Genomic DNA, 21,890 nt, shown 5'->3' with positions numbered 1-21,890 from the left:
TTTATCCTATTTCTGCTTCACACCACTCTCTTTGGTTTGGCCAGCCACAACATAACTAGGCAGAATGATGTTTTTTTGCAGAATGTCATCCAGAGTGACCATGGCCACACTGGCAGCAAGAAAAAGCATTGAGAACCACTTCTCATAAGCAGCTCGTTGGTGCTGCCCCTTCTAAAAAAGTTTTTTTTTTATGGTCTTGTATTGAAGAATTAAAAATAAGTAAAGGGCACTTTGAAAAACAGCTCTGTTCACCCTGGGCAGCAGGTCCCATTGCTCTTTATTCTTCATCTCCTCTTGCACTTCATGGATACGTTTTAGGGACTCCAGACTCTCATCCAGCAAGAAAGTTGTGTCATTTATCAGCATGTTGATGTAGCGAACAAACTGCTTCCCAGAGCTGAAAACATCGAAACACAGGTATCACGGCAGAGCAGGTGGGTGTGCAGAGCACACTGCAAGCCCAGCACACTCCTGCACTGAGTATTTCCAACAACGATCCCATTCCCCAAGCCAAGTTGGTTGTGGTGTCCAGAGCTCAGTTTAGAAACACTCCAGTTCTACTGGAAGGGGTTCCACGTAAGATACAACAGAAAGCAGCATCACCCAGTCCCAAAGGCAGGGACCTCCTCAGGCCCCTGCCTGAGCAGCCAGCACAACAGGAACTGCCTGAGACAACCTCTTACTCACTTGAACTCTTCCATAAATGTACCATGGTGAGCTATATTCTGCCAGAGGCTTTTGAAAATGGTGCTGATGTGGTAGCGGATTGTAAACTTGTCATAGAACTCGCTAGTGGCTCCGGTATGCTCCACATCTGGAAAAGAGAACAGACCCAAAACTTTCCCACCAGGATTCACTGGCAACACACCTCTCCCTGCTGCCTCCAATGTGATGAGCTTCAAACACGGAGAGAAACTTGAAGAGATGAAATTCAATTCCCATTCAGAGGTCGCCATCTTAATTGCCATTAGAAGAGGCAGCACTGTACATTTTCTAATCTAAACCCAACCTCATTTCAGAAGAAAAACCCCCAAGGAACCAAAACATTCTGCTCTATTCAACTCTGCTCTTCATCCCACAGTCTAAAATCTCACTAAGAAAACTCTGGGTACCCTACAAAAATACTTGTTTTTGTTATGGGTGCAAAACCTCTTCTGAAACATCCAAATCTACAGGACTAGCAAAACTACAATGAGGAGTTTTGAAATCCCAATATTCCTTTAGAAGCAAAGCAAAGAAAAAGCCTTAATTTTGGAATCTAAAGACCACACAAGCAATTGTCACATTGATTCACACTGCTGGATTTGTCAGTGCACAAACAGTGCACAACACCTTGTGAAAGGACTGGAATTGTCAAGGTTCCACCTAGTGCTCTTTCCCCCAGTTCCTGAGCAATAAAGCCTCACCTTCATAAGACTCTAACTCAAGATCTATCAAGAGTTTTTTGGGTTTGTTGTTTTTTTTTTGTTTGTTTTGGTTTGTTTGGGGTGTTTTTAATAGTTACAACAGCTAACAGAGCCTTTGGCCTTAGAATATTGCTGTGCACTCAGTGAGCTACAGACAAAGCACTTACCTGTGTAAAACTTCATCAAGGAGGGGACTAACAATTTAGTGGAGAGAGGGTGATTCTCAATCATTTCAAAGAACTTCTGTGTCCGGGGCTGAACAGCTGGATTTGTCATGAACATCACTTCCACCAGCTTGGCTACTAAGTAAGGATTTCGGATGTAGTTCTGGTTGCACAGCATCACAACAAGGAACATCACTATGTCCTGAGTACAGGGCTCATACAGCACCTGAGGAGCATATCTGGAAACAGGAAAACTGAATGAAAAATCCCAACCCTAATGTTCTACTTCTAAGCTATGGCTTTTATAAAATTTTATTCTAGTGATGATTTAATATATCACAAGATCAAAAGGTCTCACTGCAAACCATAAACAAAATTCCTGGGAAGAGAACCAAAAAGCTTTCAGACTTCTTCTGAGAAAAATCTGGGTTAGAAGGGGCTGTGGAGCCACCTATGCATTATAGCTACAGCAATGCTGCCATGCCATAACCTTCTGGCTGCTCTTATCAACCAGAATATTAACTGCAGACAGTTAGAAAACTACTTTTGCACCCTCAATTTATGCATGTGCCACCTGCTAAAAGGACAAGTGGTAGTACAAGCTTCCTTCAAATATAACTTTACTTACTGTACAATAAAAAATAAAAATTCAGCAACATCTTCCACATAAAACTCTGGCAATGATGCAAATACTTTCGGAACCTCAGGAGTTAAAGGCAATTTTATGCTGTAAAACAGAAGAGAGAAACAGGACAGTAAACCAGCAGGGTCAAGCAGAAAGTGTCATGTGCACTTATGGAATTCTTCCATGGGAACCCCTCATCAGAAACCGACTTTTTAGGACTCCATGTCAGTACTTCAAGGGTACCAAACATACCTGAGGGAGCCCCCCAAACCCAAGTGAACACTGAACTGAATAACAGACACATTCCATGCAGGGATGTATGTCACCAACCACATAACAATGCAGACACTGCAAGCAAAAATAATTCTAGAACTGCTACATTCAGTCATTAATCTAACATGATCTGAAATATCTTTGATACAACTTACACAGGTAAAACCTGACACTCACTTGGGATAGGCAGGGTCAAGAATGCGAAGCATCAGCTGAATCACCGTGCCATAGAAATTCAGGCATCTCCTGAGGAAGTTTTCATCCAGTAAACCAGCATCTGCACAAGCCTTGCACCTCACCAGTTTCTGCAGAACATGCACACAAAAACTAATCCAGGGCAAGACAGCATAAAGGAATGTGAAGTCTCTCCAAGACTATCAATATCTGTGAATCACGACCATTATACAGTGGTCTCTTCTTACAATACACTCTGATTTCAAGAAAATAGAGTGCATAAGCCCCAGCATAGCAAGTAAAATACAATTTAGAGTTGCAGGGACAGATGTGCCTTTCACAAGCTTTATGGGAACAATGAGAGAAGTAACAAATGCATCAAAGTGGGAAATAAGTGATTAAAGCGATTTTGGTACTACAGTTCAGAAAATTTGTGCCAATTTCTATGAGGAAGATCTAAGCAGAACAGGCCTTCAAAAACAGAGCACCCCAGGCTACTCATCTTTGCAGGAATTCTGTGTGAGATCAGTGACTTGACAGTTCCTACTTGTGCATGGACTGTGTACAGAGCTACCCCTGAACAAAGTACAGTCCCTTTGCTTGGTCTCTCTCCAATTAAACACAGAATTTTCTTATTGGTGTTACTTTTAATCTTAAATTCACCACTGATGTTATACTCTATCATGACCACCATCCACTGCAGTATTCCCAGGGGTCAGAGGTTCAAACCCCCCATTTTCAAGCAGCAGAAGAGAAGTTGTATTTAAACATTAGGACACAAAGTCAACAGGCCACAGAAGCGTTTAGCTGACAACTGAATCACTTACAAACCTTAAGCTGTGTCTTGCACCGTTTCAGCATCTCTCGATGCCTGGTGGCCAGAGGAGAATCCTTCCACTGAGTTTCATTGTTTTTCAAATCTTCAACAGTCCTGAAAACCAGATGCAGGAACTGGTTATTGTGACAGAGGGGAAATGTGCTGCCAGCACAAGGGATTTCACTGACTAATCTGCTAAAAACCAAGGAAATACAGAGAAGTGGGGGAGAAAGCTGATCATTTTCAAAGAAATTACCCATCATCATAACAAGAGAAACAAGTCACTTTGGTAAATGCAGACTGAACATCTGCACAGGCAGAACTCAGAGGCACCACATACACTAGCTCCAACACATGACTGTCAGACACACCAAAGGGAGGAAACACAAGGGCTCTATCTATTCTCTTCCAATCAATCTCTGCCTACAGCAGACAAATATCCAGTGTAATTTCTTTACTAACAAGATCTAAAGACATTTCCAGTGTTGCAAGCAGCTAAGCAATTCATGGAAAATGCTGAAGCCTAAGGTCCTACTGCTCAGTAAAGCCAAGAGCTCTTCACTCTGCACTGTTGGATGGGGACTGCTGCATCAGCAACTCCTGTGAAACAATTCTAAATAAGGAAAAAGCAGCAACTACTTTTTCAAGCCAACATATGGCTTTTTTTACAAGTAATCCACAGGCTGTTTATAGGAAAATAGTTTTTAATTTAATATATACTGACTCTTCCTGCTCTGCTCTCTGCTGCTTCCCAGGTTCTTGGCCTGCATATGCTTTAAAAATGAAATAATTTCAAATGCAGTCCAAAAATCCTGTAACGAACTGATGGCATTACTGCCAAGGAACATTTACCAACTGCAATGAGTGCAATTATAAACAATGGAAAATACTGATGATACAAAAATCTGTTCTAATTTTAACAGAGTATTCTTCAAGGTTTAGCAACTGTAAAAGTCTATTTGAGTTTATGCCAAGAGAAATGGAAAACAGGAGTATGTTAACACCATAATGTATTTATCATTTTTAAAACAGTACACCATACGCTGAATTACATGTAGAGAACAATATTAAGAGTTCACTGCTGAAGGCTTCTTTTCCCCTGTCCTGAGAGTATGACAAATTGTCTCAGAAGCTGAGGGGAAAAGGTAAGTATCTTCTGGGATGTTCAAAACAGCTCAGGCACAACTCACAGTGTCTTGCTTCTGAAACCATAAGTCACCTGCACAGTGACCTGATTATCAGGCACAGAACACGGCCTGCACTCCTCCAGCTCTGCCAGGGAGCCTGAGGCACTGATGGCCACACCACATTAATTATAATGAACAGTATTAAGTAGTGTCATGATTCCTAGGATGTTCTGAAGAGAGTAACCTTTTAAATAGAATGGTCTTCTCACCAATTCGAGCTGCCTTGTGCAACCAACACCCTCCATCCTACTGTTACTTGAATTCCTGAGTCAAGTCACAGTCCCTCAAAGCACCCAAAAATCCCCAAGGGCCAAAAGCAGCAGAAAGCTGAGGCGCTCTGTACTCAGCACCAGTTCCACCTGAACTGCCACAGTAATTTAATTGATTTATCAGACTCCCTGCCCTGCTGAGGGGCCAGGGGGCTGCCTGGACTGCCCCAGTGCCAGGCCCCCCTGCAGACCTGTTGAGCTCCCTGATGGCGCGCAGCCTGCGGATGTAGCGGCGGCAGCTGGGCAGGATGGACAGGTGATGGGCGTGCAGCGTCAGGAAGAAGCATTCCGTGGGGAACTTGGGCTCAGAAAACGGAGACGGATCCCTGTCTAAAAACAAATAACAGTAGAGGTGAATAAATTTAAAACTGAGCGGCTTTATCCAGGGCGAGACCTCAAATTCAACCTTCTTTAAAACAAGGAAAAGCAGACAGCATCAAGAAAAGGGATTTGGGCAAAGGGAATTCTGTGCTGGAATCAAGTTCTTCCATGTACCTCCATATCAGAAAGCACAGTAATGCTTAACATATCTCAGTAAGAGTACTAACAAAGTTCAGCAGTCCAGGCTGCAACCTCCTCCATTGTTGCTTTCACTCTTGTCTCATCTGTGGGAAGCTCGATTCGACACCTGGGGTGGAATATGTACATGGGATCAACCGTTTCCAGCTTTATCTTCGTACTCAGTTGCTGTAGCACCCAGAGGAAGTTGAGCATGAAGCCATCTGTGGACACCAAACGATCATCTGTCTGTGGGGGGAGAAAGCAAAGGGCTGAGAACATGAGCTGAGAAGTACAGGGGGATGCACGGTGCCAAAATCCCATCCCTGTGGTTTCACTGGAGCCATTCCATATCTGCACTGCTCCTTTTACAGAGCCCAAACAAAGCCCAGCACTTCAGCTGTGAAAGCAGTGTGTTAAACACAGTCAATTGGAATGATGCTCTCAGAAATGGGGCAGGGCAAGTAAAAAGCTTTGAACATGTAATACAGAAGCCCTGTTAATGAAGTGAGATCTCAGTTCTAAGAAAGGAAATAAACTGTTAAAATAGGTAAAACATTAATGGAAATGGAAAATGTATTGAAACAAAGACAAGGCTTCTTGCCTGTGGTAGCAGGCACTCAAAATTCTTTTTTCCTCCATCCCAGACCACCACTGCATAGCCATCTAGAGCTATTTGTGGCTGCATGAATCACAGAAAGAGCATTTCCCCTTATTTACCTGCATTTGGGCCTTCTTCATGTTGGCATTGACCACAGCTGCCATGTAGCTGAGAGCTGCCTCCCGGGTGTCCCCGTTCAGCAGGACACTGTGCAGGATCTTGAACAGCTCTTGCTGCAATTGCAAACAAACACCTCTCAGCATCACAGTCCTGCTTCCTGTTTCTGCATTTTTATGTTCTACAAAATCCACAAAACTCAGTAAAGCTTCTCTTATAGTCTTACTGTCACCTTTATATGCATATGTTAGTTACTACATTAGTTAACCCAAAGATGTAAATGCAAGAGTAGTGCAACACTCCACTAACACAGTTATGTAGTTACTTATTCTTTAACATGATTTGTAACTCATGACTAACTCATCTGCTATTTTCTGAACTGGCTTACAGCTTTAGACAAATATTCATAGCACCCTAATTTTTTTCCCCAATTCATTTCAGCCACATCCTGAAAGATTTAAGGTTTAAAACAGAAGCAAATTTTTTTTAGATTATATTCTTCATCTATGTCAAGAGCAAAAAACCTCATATTATGCTTTTTTTTATAGAATGAGAATACTTACCCTTGCTAATTCCAGGTAATGTTGCAAAGACTGGCTGACAACCCGGGTGTTCTCAAGAGTAATGGCAGGCCCTGAGAAGTACTTCTCAACTACTTTGTTCTGAAAGTAAGGTGAGTATTGAAATGTTTTGGGGAAGTAAAAAAACCCCTCACAACAAAAGAACTCCACCATGCTATTATCAACATCCTTCTGTAACACTTACATCATCTTCAGCAAAGACAGACAGACTGAAGAAGGCTCCAAGGTAGGAAAGTCTTTGCAGTTCTCTTCCTGCACCAGTGCTTAAAGATTTAGGCAACCACAAGGGCAAAGAGACAACCTAAAAATAGGAGAAACAGCAAGTTCTTCAAAGCTGCTGTGTCAGCCATCCTGCCCCGTCACCTTCCAGTGTCTGCCACACACCCTTGAACCTCCAACACTCAGCCATGCTGATGGCAAAATGGAGACATCTCCTCAGAATTCCAGCAACCCAAGCAACTCATGTTTGTCCCAGTTTTAATAAATTCTCAGGGTAAAGGACTCCCTCTATCAGCTTAATTTAAACTATTGTTTTGCATGAGAAGCTCCAGTAGCTCTTGCTTAGAGTTCTGGAGAACATTATCAACAGGGATTGTACAACACCACCAAAGTAAGTGACAGGGTTCTTTTGAGTTTTGGAAAAACTCAAACTGGAGACACTCACCAAACTGCACATGGGGTGTGTCTTCCCAAACTTGATTTCACAAAGTTCACATAGTGCCTATAAAGAAATCCCAGTAAAAATTACTTGTTTGAGTAATTCCTAAATAACCAGTCTGCAACAAACAAGCTTACTATGACAAACTGCTGAAAGAACAGAACCCTTCTCCCTTGATCAGTGGAAAAACTTCACAGTCACAGTGAAGATGTCCAAAGACAACTAAAGAACACCCTGCTCCCATTTTAGCTTTTACATCTGCTCCAAGTTGTCACAAAAAAGCCAACAGGTCTCACAGGATAACAAATTATTGCACTAATTTCAAGAATCAGCTGTGCAAAAATTGTTGTTTGCTCAGAACGTGCCTGTGCTGGACTCCTGACCTGCCCCATTAAAACCAGTAACAAGTGTAAATAGAGTAATTGTTTAATCCATACACCAAGGCCTTTGTCTTCTGAATCAGAGTGGAAAAATGTCGAACAAACACAGAACCCAGAACAAAGAATCCTATCCAAGATCTCCAGCTCACTTTCAACTGTAGCACAGAAAGAAGCAAGCAGTGGTAACAGAGAATTCTGGAAACACAAAAATACTGCTGACTGTCCCACTTGCCCTGTGTTACAAGTTCTCACTCTTCAGTTATACTACAGTGAGTGACTACTATCCCATCCTTTTGCTGCACACTGTGCCAATTAGAAATAAGGAAAACACAGACTCATTTTCAAGTAGTCCTGCTCTGCGGCCAGCAGCCAAATTTGCAGCAATTCACAGATTGGGAGGATAACAAAAGAGCAGGAAAACACAAAACCAGAAAAAGCAATGTTTTTGCAAAACACCAGAGTTACTTAATCAGTTTGATTTGCAGTACCCAAACCCAGCTGATTTCCTTAAGTACAAATTAAACCTGAGATGCAACAGCCTTTTTTGCCATCATAGACTAAAGATCCTAAAAGGATCTGAAGGTGTTGACAATGCTCAATTTACCAGGAATCCAACTTGCTCTTGAGTGGCCAAACACACTTTGCCACACTTTGTTCATGTTGCTTCTAGAAATGAACAGTCCTTACCATAAGGGGATATTTAAAATTGTCACTATCGAGGGAGCTCTCTTTGGAAGCCACAGCCAGGCCTTGTAAGATGGGAATAAAGATCTGTAAAAACACAAGTAAATTACTTTACTCAAGCAAAGGAAGCAACCAAATGACTCTACTGCCATACAAAGCATGAAATGCATGTTCATTCTTCAAATAGTGCAACTTACACAAAACAAACATTTTTAAAAAATTGTATCAGTTAAGCCTGAAGGCTTTAGAGAGTACTCAAAGCTAAACCCCAACCTGTTTGCTGCAGTCTAATCAATGGGGTTTGGCTCCCTTGAGTTCCCTGCAAGCAAGTTGTGTGTTGTAGACACGAACGAGAGCACGGGTTCTGTACAGGTGCCCAACAACCCACTGCCCAAATGGGGAATCATTCACTTCTCTGTACACTTGGGGCAATAGCACAGCTCCAATTTTGCATGATGTGTAAGCTGGTGAAGATAATAAGCAGCAGTCAAGGGTTGTTAGGAAAGAGGAAGTGACTTGACAGGAACTTATTAATCAGAAGTAATTATACCTATTTACTAAGTCCCAATCGCACAGTTCTGACAACTACACCCTCACAAAGTAAACCACAGTCACTCTGCAACAACAACAACAACAACAGGAGTCCCACTGAATTTTAAAGTACATTGGGTAGCTGCTGTGAAGACACAAAATTATTATAAAAATCATATTCAGAAAAGCACTATACAGATGGCCATGTGCTTCAGCTCCAGGAATTCTTCTCTTCTCCAGGGCAGGACCTCAAATGCTTTTACAACTCCTTTTTGTCAATCTTAAATGTACTTTCAACTACATGAACCTTTACTAAAAGGAGTTCAGACAGAAACATAAATTGTCAACAGCTACTTGCACTACACATAAAAATTACCTAATGTCATTCTTTGCAAAACTGGAAGGGTCAAATGCCATCTCAAAGGCCCCTTTACAGTCAAATCACACCTACTGTGGGAGTGCTAATTAGAGACAATTACAACCTTACTGATCTGCTTTACAGCATACAGGCTAGAAGTTTGCTAGCTTCCTATCTTAATTATTTATCATCTCAGTGAGCTACTCTAACACACAGAACAGACTCTCTCATGCTTCTCAGACATTTTCTCTGTAAACATGAAGAATTACTGAACTAGGATTTGTAAAGTGCTCTTAGCACCTTAGATACAAATTACTAAAGATACAAAGAAGGGTAAAGATGGCAAGATGGAAAACACCATAAATCTGAGTAGGATTACAGAAGATTGCTGTCTTAACAAAAACATTTTTAGGAATTTTGTATAAATTGATGAAAACCAAGATCGGTCTCGCAATACATGCCTGCACATTCCAAGTAGTCCACTCCTACTTAGTGTTGCTGCTTATTAGCAAATGCACTTTTAATACTCAGAACCAGCAAATACTGAAAGTCAGCCTTTTTCACAAAATGCTAAATGAGTTTAAAAAAGAATAAAACCAAACTCCAATTGCTTTAACAGGCTGCTAGTCCTAGAGGTAATGGGTAGAAGACTATGAGACACTGACACCAGGAAATCCACTCTTGGATACTGCAAATTATAAAACCATGTCCTACAGCTATTTTTTATCTATGCCTTACCTGTTTGAACACCTCTTCATCCTGGTAAGTTGTTCTCACTAATTCAGGAATGAAGCCAGATGGGAGATTCCTACACAGCATATATGGTACCAGCAAAGACTGCTGCTGCAATGACCTTAATTAATATTTAAAAAAAAATTAAAATATACTGCAGTGGTATTTGCAAAAACATCAGAGCAGTCACATGCAAGGATGTGTCTGCAAGCACATTATCAACATCTGGATACACCTATTCCTTTCAGAAGTAACTAATCTTGTCTGCTCAAGTTACTTGGGGAAAGGTTATTCTCAAACACATGCTGCTGCCAACATCCCATTTCAGTTAACAAGGCTGGGAGAAAATAACAGCTTCTCTGTAGTAATTGGTTACTCCTTCTACCCCCTTTAATAAAAAAAAAGCAAACCCTTTGTTAAACTCAACTGGTGAAGGAACATTTTTTTACACGAGTTTTTCCAGATTAAAAAAGAACATAACATTTGTCTTTTCTGAATTAATGCAGTCATTCCTTTTAACATCACTTTTATCTGCGCCTTAGTTTGGAAGAAGTTTCTGTTCTCTTCTCAGTTCCTGATTCCCCATTTAAACTGATTTTACCCAAATGCAGTTAGAAAGCACTCAAACTGCTCCCCACCAACTCATCACTTTTAAAACAACAAACTATTCCTCTGGCACATAATTCTCCTGCTCCAACAACTGCCCTTAGTTTTCTAATCTAATTCTCAGAAGAAAATAAGGATCCTCTGACAGTCTAACTCTGCTGATTAATATCAGCTGGATTTACCTTGGTTGTGTTAAGGATCCCTGTAGCACCAAAGCAGCGTGTGAAATGCACTGGGATCTGATGTTGCTCAGTAACTGGCTAACTGTTGGCTGGCTACACATCTGATAAAAATAACTTCATTTTAATACAAGTCAGAAATTAAATACAGAACACACAGGAAAGACTATAAATTTATTTGTGCAGTATAAATGTAATATGCAAACTAAGATTAGAACTACTCCAGTTAAAACCTTCCAGATTATATATAGATAGTGTTGGTTGGTTGGTTGTTTTTTCCCCAGAAGCAAAAACTTAAAGTAGAATACAGAACACTACAGGCAGCTGCTCTCATAAAAACGTTTTAGCTAGAATAAACTTGGATAAAATGTAGTAGATCAAAAAGGGGATGATGAGTTGTAAGAGTGCTCATTTAAGAGATATAACGTATATGCATCACTCAAATTTGATGAATTACCAAGAGTGAAAGGACCCCAAAAAATTCAATAAATCTATTTCTACAACGAAGTCATCAAGAAGTATCATTACCACCAACTTTCCCCACTTATGAGTCAGAGGAGTGTTTGTGACAGCACTGACACCACCTCACTCATCTCAAACATACCTTTGGTGCTTTTCTCTCCTCTATTCCAACCCTGTCAAAACACTCAATGAGGTAGTTCAGCATCTCTGTCTCCTTACAGTTTTCAATGGTGAAGTGGTCACTGCAGGAATCGGAAACACTCGAGCTGCCAGAGCCCCCCACACTTTAAAACACAGAAAAAGCAGAAACAAAGCATTAGGTAGAGTTCTTCACTTCTGCACAGTCAAACAATTCATCAACACTCCTCTGTCAATGCTCTGAACACTCCATCCCATCACACACATGGTCAGTGATTCAGGTCATTTCTGTGATCTGTGGAGAGCTCTCCATGTAACAGCTTGGCCAGCCCTGGAAGTTCAGAGCTGCAAATGCCTCATTAAATAAGTGCCTGAAAGGACAGCCACAAGGTGCATAACTCTGATGCCAATCAGAAAATCCTGGTCTCACAATGCAGCAGAGAAAACAAACAGCCTTTGAGTGGTACCTGACACTCAGGACACTACAACCCTTCCATGTCACCACTCAGACTGGCAGAAATGTCAAAATTCTGTTACCACCAAACCCCACTCCCACAGCTGAGAAGAGACCTGGGCTGACAGACAGGGCTTACACAGAACCACTTCCAGTGCTCTTAAGGAACAAGAGTCAGTAAAACAGAGGCAATGCATCCAAGCTGCTGCTGCTGCTTTTTACACTCCCTCATTCAAGATAATTTCATTGCAACTCAGTTCATTTCAGTTCAGTAAATAATTTCATTAAGTATCACAGCCTCAGTGGGGAAAACACTGATATTGTAAACACAAAAACTAAACCCACAAAACCAAAACCATCCTTGAGATGGGAGAAATTGAACACAAAAATGAGAACAGACCCACAACTGTGAATCTTAGACTTGTTATCTCAACAAAATCCTTCCCTACATAACAGCTTGACAAAACTAATTAAAAGCAACATCCTCATTTTGCAGAAGAGACTAAAGACATGATATAATGACTTTATGTAAGTGAAATCTAATAACCAGCAATTACTTTGATGGTCTGCTGCAATTCTCAAAGAAAAGTCTGTGCACAGTCAGGACAGATTTGAATGAAGACCAATTTATAAGCCCCAGATCTTAAACTGGAAAATAAGACTACAGGTTTCCTTAAACGCAGGTTTTTAAAATCATATTTAAAACTACAAACCGTCAGAACTGGAACTTCCTTTAAACTGTAAAATAATTTACATTTCTATAATTGAGCCACACAAATCTACCGTGCAAACTTTACAGTCCAACAATGAATCCAGGAAAGGTTATTACTGTTCACATGCTGAGCTACCAGATGCTTAAGAAACACAACATGCTAATAGCAGCCATCCCTGTTTGCAGAGAGATGTTTTCAGTTATTCAGTTAAAACTAATCCATGTAAAACACAGCTCTATTGAAATAGTGTTCAGTAACCACAAAATCATGCACATGGGGCTTCTTAATGGTCTCTTTTTTAAACCTCTGGACTTCTCACATCCAGCTTAAAAAATATTCTTTTAAGTACATAAATTTATATGAAATCCTGCTAGACCTACAGTCATTCTGTTGAAGATTTTACTGCAGCAGTAACTCCATCTACTCTAACACAAAGTTCATACATCCTTCACACACACACACTGAATGCTCTGATGTTTTCAGCATGCCAGTTGTTGCAGAGTTGTACAGCTTCTGTGTTTATATTCTAACAACTTACTGCTGTCTGTAAAATGCCAGGACACAATAAACACACTACAAGCCCAGAAGCACAGCAGAAATCCTATCCAAAGCTTGGCAACTCAATCCAACATTTGGATTGAGTCACCAACAGGATAAAAACTAAACAAAACAGTGGGGGAAATAATCCTAAATTGCACATACACAAAGCTCTCCTAGAACTGTGTTATCAAGTTCACTCTCCTGAAATCAGACTGGAGTAGAAAAGAGAAGGTGCTTGGAAGGAACACATTAACCCTTGCCCTCATTTTCCATATTTTCCTAGGAAAACATGCACATAATGTACCAGGGATTTAAAATTACAGCCATGGGTGAATACTATTCCTTCTACTCATACAGCCCAAGAGGAGCTCCACTCAAACATCATCTCAGAACCACGTTCATTAGGCCTAGAAGATTGTATGATGAGCATTTCCCTTAGTCATGTCCAAAGGAGAGCTGACTAGCTGCACTCATCACACATGTTTACACACCAACGTAACGAGCCAGTCAAGTCACATCCTCAGCTTCAGCTGCTCCCCAAATGACTTTGAAGATCACTTGACACTACACAGGCTGTTAGTTCCTAAACAACCAAACATGCAGGTTACATTCTCTTTCTCCAATACCTGGACCCAAACTGGACACAAGAAAAATCATCATCTTCATTTTCTTCATCACTACTGTCCTCAGACACATCAGAAACAGCAAGAAGGAGGAGGGAGAAAGGGTTGTCGTATAAACTACCACAACAAAAATGGAAAAGGCCATCAGATTTTTTTAAGCCATAAGAAAAAGTAAATGCTAGCTTTTCTTTTAAGGTCTGTCAAAATTCATCTTCTCTAAACATGCAGACAACAGGTAACTCCATGTTAGTAAAACCAGGACCATACTAACGTGCTCTGTTACACTATCACAAGTCATTCAGGTATCATAAATACCACACATTTACAACCCCAAAACTGGAAAAGAATTGTTGAGAATCAAATAAAAATTATGGTTGAAGTGGAATGCTTAGACATGCCTGAATAATTAATATTACAATTCTAAGCTAATGACTTTCAAGTTGTGGTCTCAAAACCTTGTGTCTTTGTTTCTCCCTCCTGCAGGAACAAGGGATGTCAGGAACAGCCAAGAGACGAAAAGCAGTGGTACTTAGCCTGGCATTCTGAAATATGCTGATCTGTAATTTAAATCTGTGCACCAGGGAATCAAATCCAACCCAGCCCAGCAAGTAACAGCATTTAACAAATTAGCTAAGGCCCTACTAAGAAAAATGATTTTGGAGCAGGAGTTTTATGTGGTTTACCATCCAGCAGCAGCAACTGAACAGAGAGCTTGTAGTTTGCCTGGAATTGGACTATGAAGGGGAAGAAATTAAAACCATATTGCTACCTTTAAAGTAATTACATCACACCTCAAATGCACACAAGCGGGTCAAAGACACCTGGTTAGCAAGTCAAGGTATTAGCACAAACCCAAACACAGAAATCAACTCAGAGTGAGTAGGGTGAGCTCAGCACAAACATAAGCTCTTCCATACTACAGGCTGATGCCACACCCTGCAGAGCACACGGCAAACACACTCTGCTGTTGTGCAATACCTAGGAGGAATCCTGCTCTGAAAGGAGGGACGCCTGCGCAAGGCACCGGGTGAAGCAGGAAACAAAGGTGGACCCATGGCTGTGGGCCTGAGTCTGGATGTGATGGCTGGCATGGCTGGAGGGCCAGCAGCCACGGCAGGAGGACTTGGAGAACTAGATGGGATGGCAATGCCCAAGGAACGAGGGATGGCAGCAGCAGAGCCTCCGGAATGGGCCACGGTGTAGGGGTGGTACCGAGGAGAGGAGGGCTGTGTCCACCAGGGGCTGCCTGCTGGCAACTGAGAGCTGACAGACATGGGAGCCACTGCTGGGGTGGCAACTGAACTGGCTGGTGGGGTAAGAGATGAACCAGTCATTGGTACATAGCTTGTGAAATTGGTAGGAGGAGCTGGACTAGTCCCATAGAGACTAAACCAGTTACAGGGGAAAAAGAAAAAAAAAAAAGCAACAATTTAGGATATGCAGAAAAAGGGTGAAAAAGATAAAATGAGCAACAGAAGTTCTTGCCCTTCTGATGACTCTTCAGCAATATTTTTGCAGCTCACACACATCATTCTTTTCTACTGTTGTTGAATAAAACTACGTCACAATCTAGACGCTTTTAAACATCACTGCCTTCGTGATGCAAGTTAGGGATATTTCTCAGCAGAAAACAGTTACATGGCTTGAATCTATCAAATACATGCCTAGCTAGGGCAGTGTAACCAAAAATGGTGAAATGAAGGGGCATTCACATGAAAAAGTGAAAAACTTTAAAAATCCATTCTATTTATTGGTCTTGGGACACTTTATGCCCTTTTCTCTCTTCTAGTCTACCAATCAGTATTCAAGTGAAATCATCATTCAGTTACAATCAGAAGTCACCTGGATAACGAGCTGGAACCAAAGGAGCCCACATTACAGAACATGGGGCTGCTTCCAGGGTTGGAGCCCATGTTCAGGATGAGGCTTCTGTCAGGAGAGCGGGCAGCTGCAGCAATGGGCTGGGAGGTGGCTGTCAGGCTGGCAAAGGGATTCTCATCCCTTGCCTGGGTGGACATCATCAGTACTTCCATCAAAATCTGCCCAATCAAGTCCTTAAAATCTGAAAACACTGTGAAGAAAAGAGAATCAATATCCTCAGCTCTGACTTCATCTACACAGGAGTCAAGTGTAAACATGAGCAGAGAAAAAAGGACAGAAGCAGACTTCTGTGAACTGAGTGCTGGTTTTAGCAAAAACAACCCACTGACACACCTGTAATTATCACTGTCTATATTAACCTAAATTCTGAAATTACAGCTACACAAAAATACAGCCTTTATGGAAAATACAGGAGATCAGAGATGACCTAGTGCTCCTATAGTTAGTTATTAAAGTTGTCTTGTGGGTTGCACTCATATTTTCCCACCCTGCTGTTGAGCGGGGCAAGTTGTCTCAAAGAACTGAAAACAAAACGTGCACATACCCCACACAGATAAAATAACAACTGTTTTGGTCATATCTTACAGCTAACATAGAATATATAGTCTGTAATATAAAATAATCAGGATTTTTTGGCTTAACAAATTAACTGCTAGATGTCTACTATGATGCAAGACAATCCTTTAATTCACTTAAGTGTTTCTGAAGAAATAAACTGAAGCAGCAATGTGCTCTGGATCAGCACATAAGCTTGAGGACTAAAAACACAACCAACAAGAGAGCAATTGATTAAAACAGGAGCTATGAGCCATCAGTCCCACATTCCTGCTCCAAGATTCCACTTCCTGCTACATCTGCTGACAGCAGATGTTGCAATTGAGCAAAGACCACAAGTAGGTGGCTCTGGTATTGCAGCAAAGGGACAAAAAGGTAAAAATACAGAGTGGGAAACATGCCACTCAAGAGAAACAACCCTGCCAGTGCCTCCTGCTCAGGTACCCACCTTCCTTTGGGTTCTGCTTGAACTGGGCAGAGAGTGAATTCAGGAAAATAACATCTCTGTCTCGGTCCTTCCAAGAGACCCTGAAGATCTTACAGACCAGCTGTAGAGCTTGTTCCTCTGACACTTCTGATCCCGACAGAGGCTCCTGGGGGGAAACAGAACAATCACCACCTGATTTGCACTTGTATTAGTCAAAGTACAATCTAGTTCAGATCTTCATTAACAGGCTTCAGCTTAACTCATAATGGCAGATTTTGTGTAATCATTTTCCCTGACTTCATCACTCTATCAATATTCCACAGGTTTCAAGCACTGCTACCTCCTGCCTATTTCTGCAAAAAAAAAAAAGTTTCATTAATGACATCATTGGCAGTGCACACAGCCAGGCAAGAAAACATTCTGCTCATGTATGAGGACAACGTTGTTTCCCATCCACTTCATTTCTGGCATTTCCAAATGAGTAAGAAGTATCAAATCAGGCTGCAAAGGTGTGATTTCCTTTCCCTGCTGCCCCCCAGCCCTGACTGGAGGAGTGCCCTCATGCCAGGCTGCTCAGTGCCCAGGAAGAGCTGAGAGTGCCCACTGCAGCTCAGGATGCCTGGAGCATCCTGGGGCAGCACTGCAGCTCCAGGCCAGCCTCACCAACTGACCTTATTGCTGACAGGGCAGAACAGGCAGACACATCTAATGAGCACTGCAAGCTCTGTGCTAGGAACTCCACTAAACTGATGTCCCATTTCTTTATGGCTCTATTTCACATAGGCCTTGAAAGCAAATAACAAAAAGGGCAATTTGAGGAGTGGATTAGAGCCTTGGTTTTTATTTCTACTTTAAAGGGCTCTACCATCTCTCTCAAACTTGATAGCTAATTCTTACAAATTTTCTTTTAATATCTAGAACACGTTATTACACAGCATTGCTCCAGCACACATAACATACATTTGAAGCAGCATTTTGTGAGTAGGCCACCACATGCTATACAAATAAGATGCAACCATCTTCAAAGATGCTTAAAAAGTATTTCTTCAGGCCTACTCTGTATTAAAAAAATGAAGTGGGCATTAATAGTTCACTTTGTTGTAGGATATAAAACAAATTATTTTTTTTCAGTTTTCAAATCTCTTTTGCAAACCAATTTGAGACATCAAAATGCAGCTTTGCTATTTGACGCTTTGACCTTTTTTTTTTTCCTTCGTGCAAATTTTAATGAAAAAATGCAATGAAGAAATTGTTTGCAGATGACACCTGAGGGCTGGCTCCAGGATTAGTTCCAGCCTCTCAAAAGCACATGTTCACTATCTGGAGGTAACTGAGCTCATAGCTCCTGCAGGCAGCACCACCCAGGCTCACCTTGTCCGTCAGACTCCGCTTCTCTCTGCGGTCGTTCTCATCAACCTCCATGTTCTCAATTCCTGAATCCACATCTACCTGGGACATGCTGGAAGTGCAAATAAGAGAAAAAGCCCATTAACCTGTAGAAAGTTGCAGAAAGTCCTCTGTAAGATGCTGAGGGTCACCTTAAGCAGATGCAGCAGAGAAAGCAATGCACAAACAGCAATTAAAATCACCGATATCACTGACTGATGAATGTTTCTCAAATAACATTTGAGTTCTAAATTTCTTCAGCAGGCAATACAAACTACACAGCCATCACATCCCACAACCTTTTCCTTCTAAATAGAGTAGCTGAATTATTCCCACCAGACATGCTCATCTCTTAATGTCCAAGATAATGCTTTGTCTTTTATCACCTTAGTTCAGGAATTCCCATTAAAACCAGGCTACAAAAAACATTACAGTGATTTAAACAGTGTATGGTTTTTAAGCATTAACCCTACTGTATTAACACAGCTGGGAGGGAGAAAGGGCAGAGCCTTGTCCTGGAAGAGGTCTGAACACCAGCATTGTGCCATATTTGGCAGCTGTTACAAGCTGCATTTTTTACCTTTTCTCACAGGAGACACTATCAATGTCCATGCTCTGGGACCGAGAGAGGGACTGAGATTGGGTTTCAAGGCTGTTTGATGGAGAACTGCTGAGGGAACTCACTCCTTCGCTGCTCTGGCTTCGGTGGGCTACTCCTAAAGAAAAGGCACCACCAAGATTACTGCTACAGCAGTGAGAAGGCACTACACATCATTTGGATGGAAAAGGACAGGAAATACTGTTTTTCAATCCAGCTCTTAGCTATTCTTAGCATTGCATTAGGAAATAAAAGTTAATAACCACATTTGACTACAGATATTCACATCTTCTACCTCCCCTTGCAGCAGCAATGTAGGAATGCTTACCTGCATTAAACAAAGACAAACTTGCATCCATGAAGTGCTCAGAGATTCACTTCTATAAAAACTGTTCTAAGATTGCTCTACTACCTTAAGACATTGTCAGAGCCCCTCTAAAGACTGTCCTATCAGAATAGGAATTAACACCGGACCATTACAATGGAGTTACAACATCAATTATAAAGGGGCAAGAGATATTCCTTGAGTTCTTCATCTCTCCTCCTCCACCTTCCCTAAGAAAATCTAGCTAAGTCAGTGGACAAAAGAGACCAGAGCAAACAAGACTCACCAGGGCAGAGGTCTGCACTGTTCTGCATTCCCTTGGGGTCTTACTCTTATAGCCAGGAAAATGTACTTTAAAAGTGATGCTGCAGCATTAACATCATTAACAGTCCTCCTCAACCCCACCTACCATCTTTTCACACAGATCTTCCAGAATTTACTTACATCTGTACTTTGCTAGATCAGGTACACAATAAAATACCTGACAGCTTAAGCTCCAGTTGTCACTGATAACACTGGTTTTAGGTTCTTTGAGTTACTTTCAAATCACATACAAAATAATGATATTTTCCATGAAATTGATCCCTATGTCTGATTTCACCGTGACAGGCAACTCCTGAGAACAATGGATGCTTACAAGGACACTATTCTACTGGAGCTGCTCTCTGTGTGTCCAAATGAATTAAAATCCTCTGCAGCCACTTTAGTCTGCTGCTGAAAGGACTGCTGAAAACCACACAGCACTAGCTGAGTCTTCATTTATGCTACATAAACACACAAGATAAACTGTTATGAATACTTTTTTCCTGATCCATTCTCCAGTTTAACCATATCTCTTACCCTCATGTGAAAAAGACACACATTATTAAATAGCTGCACAAATGGCACTGTAGAAAGCAAACACTAGGAACTCCTGCTTTGGCTCATCAGCCAATCCAGCCAGTACAGTCAGGTACTGTCCTGGGGAATTCTGAAAACAGAAATCTCTAAGTTCTTCACTGCTGGAGTACTTCAAACCACGCTAAACCTGTCTGCCAATACCTGAACATTTCTACCTTCAGGTACACATTTCCACACCTCCCACTCTGCTAGCAGTATTGCTTATCCAGTTGTGCCCTACATGGATCAGCACCTCCTGTTTGAAAAGTAAACATTTACTTTTCTTGTGTTAGTTTTCACTTGTATTAAGCCCACGATCCCCCTCACCACGCAGCTGCCACAGACAGCAGAGGAACAAATACTCCTTTCAGCAAGAGTCAGAGCTCAGATGGATTAAAAGAGTCATGCAACCCCAGGCTGAGGGAACACAGCAAGTGAACTCTGCACCATTCTTCAAAAAATGAAGTCACCTCCACCTCTGGGTTGCTGTCTTTAACAATGAGGACAATTCAGAGTGTTGAATTCCATCTGCAATGAGTTTATCTCAGGAAATGCTTTTGATAGCTTTTCTCTGTCCTGCTTTGGATGCAAGGAAACAAAACAAGCAGGAAGGAGTCACTGCTAGGTATTTCTGAACAGCACTGTAATTGAACTACAAGACTTAAGCTTATAAAATACTCTACCTGCAAAGAGAAAACCAGAAAATTCAAGAAGCAAATAGGTAAATGCTAGTGAATTCTGCAAGCTCATCAAGGAGTACTGGGAAAGCGTTATTTCTATTAAACTATTAGAAATCATATTGAAAACCTGGTTAGAACCACCTTGACATTTGTTTTGGGATGGTTTTGTGACCCTCTCATCTTAGTAAAATAGCATGCAAAATAATTTAATTTTTCGGATATAGATCACAATACTGGAAAACATGCAAATTTGTCCTGATTTCTAAGTCAGATAATTTGAAATCAAAATTAATTTCTGCTAGCCAAATGTGGTATAAACACATTAATTTTTTCTTCAGCTCTCTATAGAGCAAGCTTCCCAACTTCCCCTGCTTGCTGCATTCGTATGGTTTTAACAGATATTTGTCACATCTTCTGAAATAAATACAATTTCTAAATATCTTGCCTGTATTCCCTTCAGTAAATAGTGAAATTGGAAGAGTAATACAAAGCAGAAAGCAAATACACTCTCACATACAATGCCCAGTGACAGCTTGCTACTTTTAATCCTGCTGAATGCTAGCAACTGAAGATCAAAAATTAACTTGAGACTGATTGCTAAAATGTACCTAGAAACCAATCAATAGAAACTGTGTTGCAAGACTTAAGAGGGATTTTCCGGTCTCCTTGACACATCTTTTCCATAATATTGTGAAATAATAAACTTTATTACAAAGTTCTTCAAGCTTTGGCAACCCATGTTGTAAATGCCATGAGTTTACTCATACCTGGAAAACAGCTGCAAACTGAAAATATGGAAAACCTTTTATTACTTGGAAGATGAAAACAAGAAGTACCTTCATTCACCGTTTTGCAACATTTGTTTCTGAAAATGATTTTCAGTAAGATCAGCAGCAGCAGCGCACTGCACAGGAGGAGCTGTGTAAGGAGGGGCACGGACACACCACGGGCACCAGGAGCTGCCAGCCTACCTGATGCCCCGATGGGAGAGGTAGCTGGGGTCATGCTGTGCACATTGAGGCCCAGGCTGTGCGAGGGTCCCGGCGCGGGGGCTGCGCCCGGCGGCCCCGGAGGGGTCTCTCTCTGCGGGGACGTCAGGGGGGTGCTGGGCTGGGACGAGGAGCCTCCTGCCAGCCGTGCCAGGCGCCTCCGACGGATCTGCAGGGAGAGAAGTGAGTGAAACCTCTGCCTGGAGAGAACTGCAGGGAGAGAAGTGAGTGAAACCTCTGCCTGGAGAGAACTGCAGGGAGAGAACCCGAGTGAAACCTCTGCCTGCTCAGATCTGCAGAGAGAGAACCCGAGTGAAACCTCTGCCTGCTCAGATCTGCAGGGAGAGAACCCGAGTGAAACCTCTGCCTGCTCAGATCTGCAGAGAGAGAACCCGAGTGA

General features: G+C 41.6%; 1 protein-coding gene across 3 annotated transcripts in view; it reads right to left on the bottom strand.

Moving 5' to 3' along the window:
* The window catches only part of UBE4B (ubiquitination factor E4B), a 33,772-nt gene that overhangs the window by 5,904 nt on the left and 5,978 nt on the right, over positions 1-21,890 (bottom strand). Inside the window, exons 2-24 of one of the 3 annotated variants that reach the window (XM_062507496.1) lie at positions 21,473-21,659; positions 18,600-18,735; positions 18,005-18,092; positions 16,655-16,799; positions 15,613-15,841; positions 14,749-15,156; positions 13,774-13,887; positions 11,445-11,586; positions 10,844-10,944; positions 10,062-10,176; positions 8,438-8,521; positions 7,377-7,433; positions 6,897-7,013; positions 6,695-6,793; positions 6,134-6,247; positions 5,464-5,662; positions 5,107-5,245; positions 3,474-3,573; positions 2,646-2,773; positions 2,199-2,297; positions 1,574-1,809; positions 688-814; positions 253-397 (exon numbers count right to left, since the gene is read on the bottom strand). In XM_062507496.1, coding sequence (XP_062363480.1) covers positions 253-397; positions 688-814; positions 1,574-1,809; positions 2,199-2,297; positions 2,646-2,773; positions 3,474-3,573; positions 5,107-5,245; positions 5,464-5,662; positions 6,134-6,247; positions 6,695-6,793; positions 6,897-7,013; positions 7,377-7,433; positions 8,438-8,521; positions 10,062-10,176; positions 10,844-10,944; positions 11,445-11,586; positions 13,774-13,887; positions 14,749-15,156; positions 15,613-15,841; positions 16,655-16,799; positions 18,005-18,092; positions 18,600-18,735; positions 21,473-21,659 — 3,309 coding nt within the window. The remainder of the gene's footprint in view (positions 1-252; positions 398-687; positions 815-1,573; positions 1,810-2,198; positions 2,298-2,645; positions 2,774-3,473; positions 3,574-5,106; positions 5,246-5,463; positions 5,663-6,133; positions 6,248-6,694; positions 6,794-6,896; positions 7,014-7,376; positions 7,434-8,437; positions 8,522-10,061; positions 10,177-10,843; positions 10,945-11,444; positions 11,587-13,773; positions 13,888-14,748; positions 15,157-15,612; positions 15,842-16,654; positions 16,800-18,004; positions 18,093-18,599; positions 18,736-21,472; positions 21,660-21,890) is intronic. The other 2 variants (XM_062507497.1, XM_062507498.1) reach the window with 2 other exon arrangements.

The sequence above is a fragment of the Cinclus cinclus genome, chromosome 23 (assembly GCF_963662255.1).
Source record: "Cinclus cinclus chromosome 23, bCinCin1.1, whole genome shotgun sequence".
Taxonomy (NCBI): Eukaryota; Metazoa; Chordata; class Aves; order Passeriformes; family Cinclidae; genus Cinclus; species Cinclus cinclus.
Note: the sequence above shows the minus strand (reverse complement) of the source record. Positions and strands in the feature narration are given on the sequence as shown.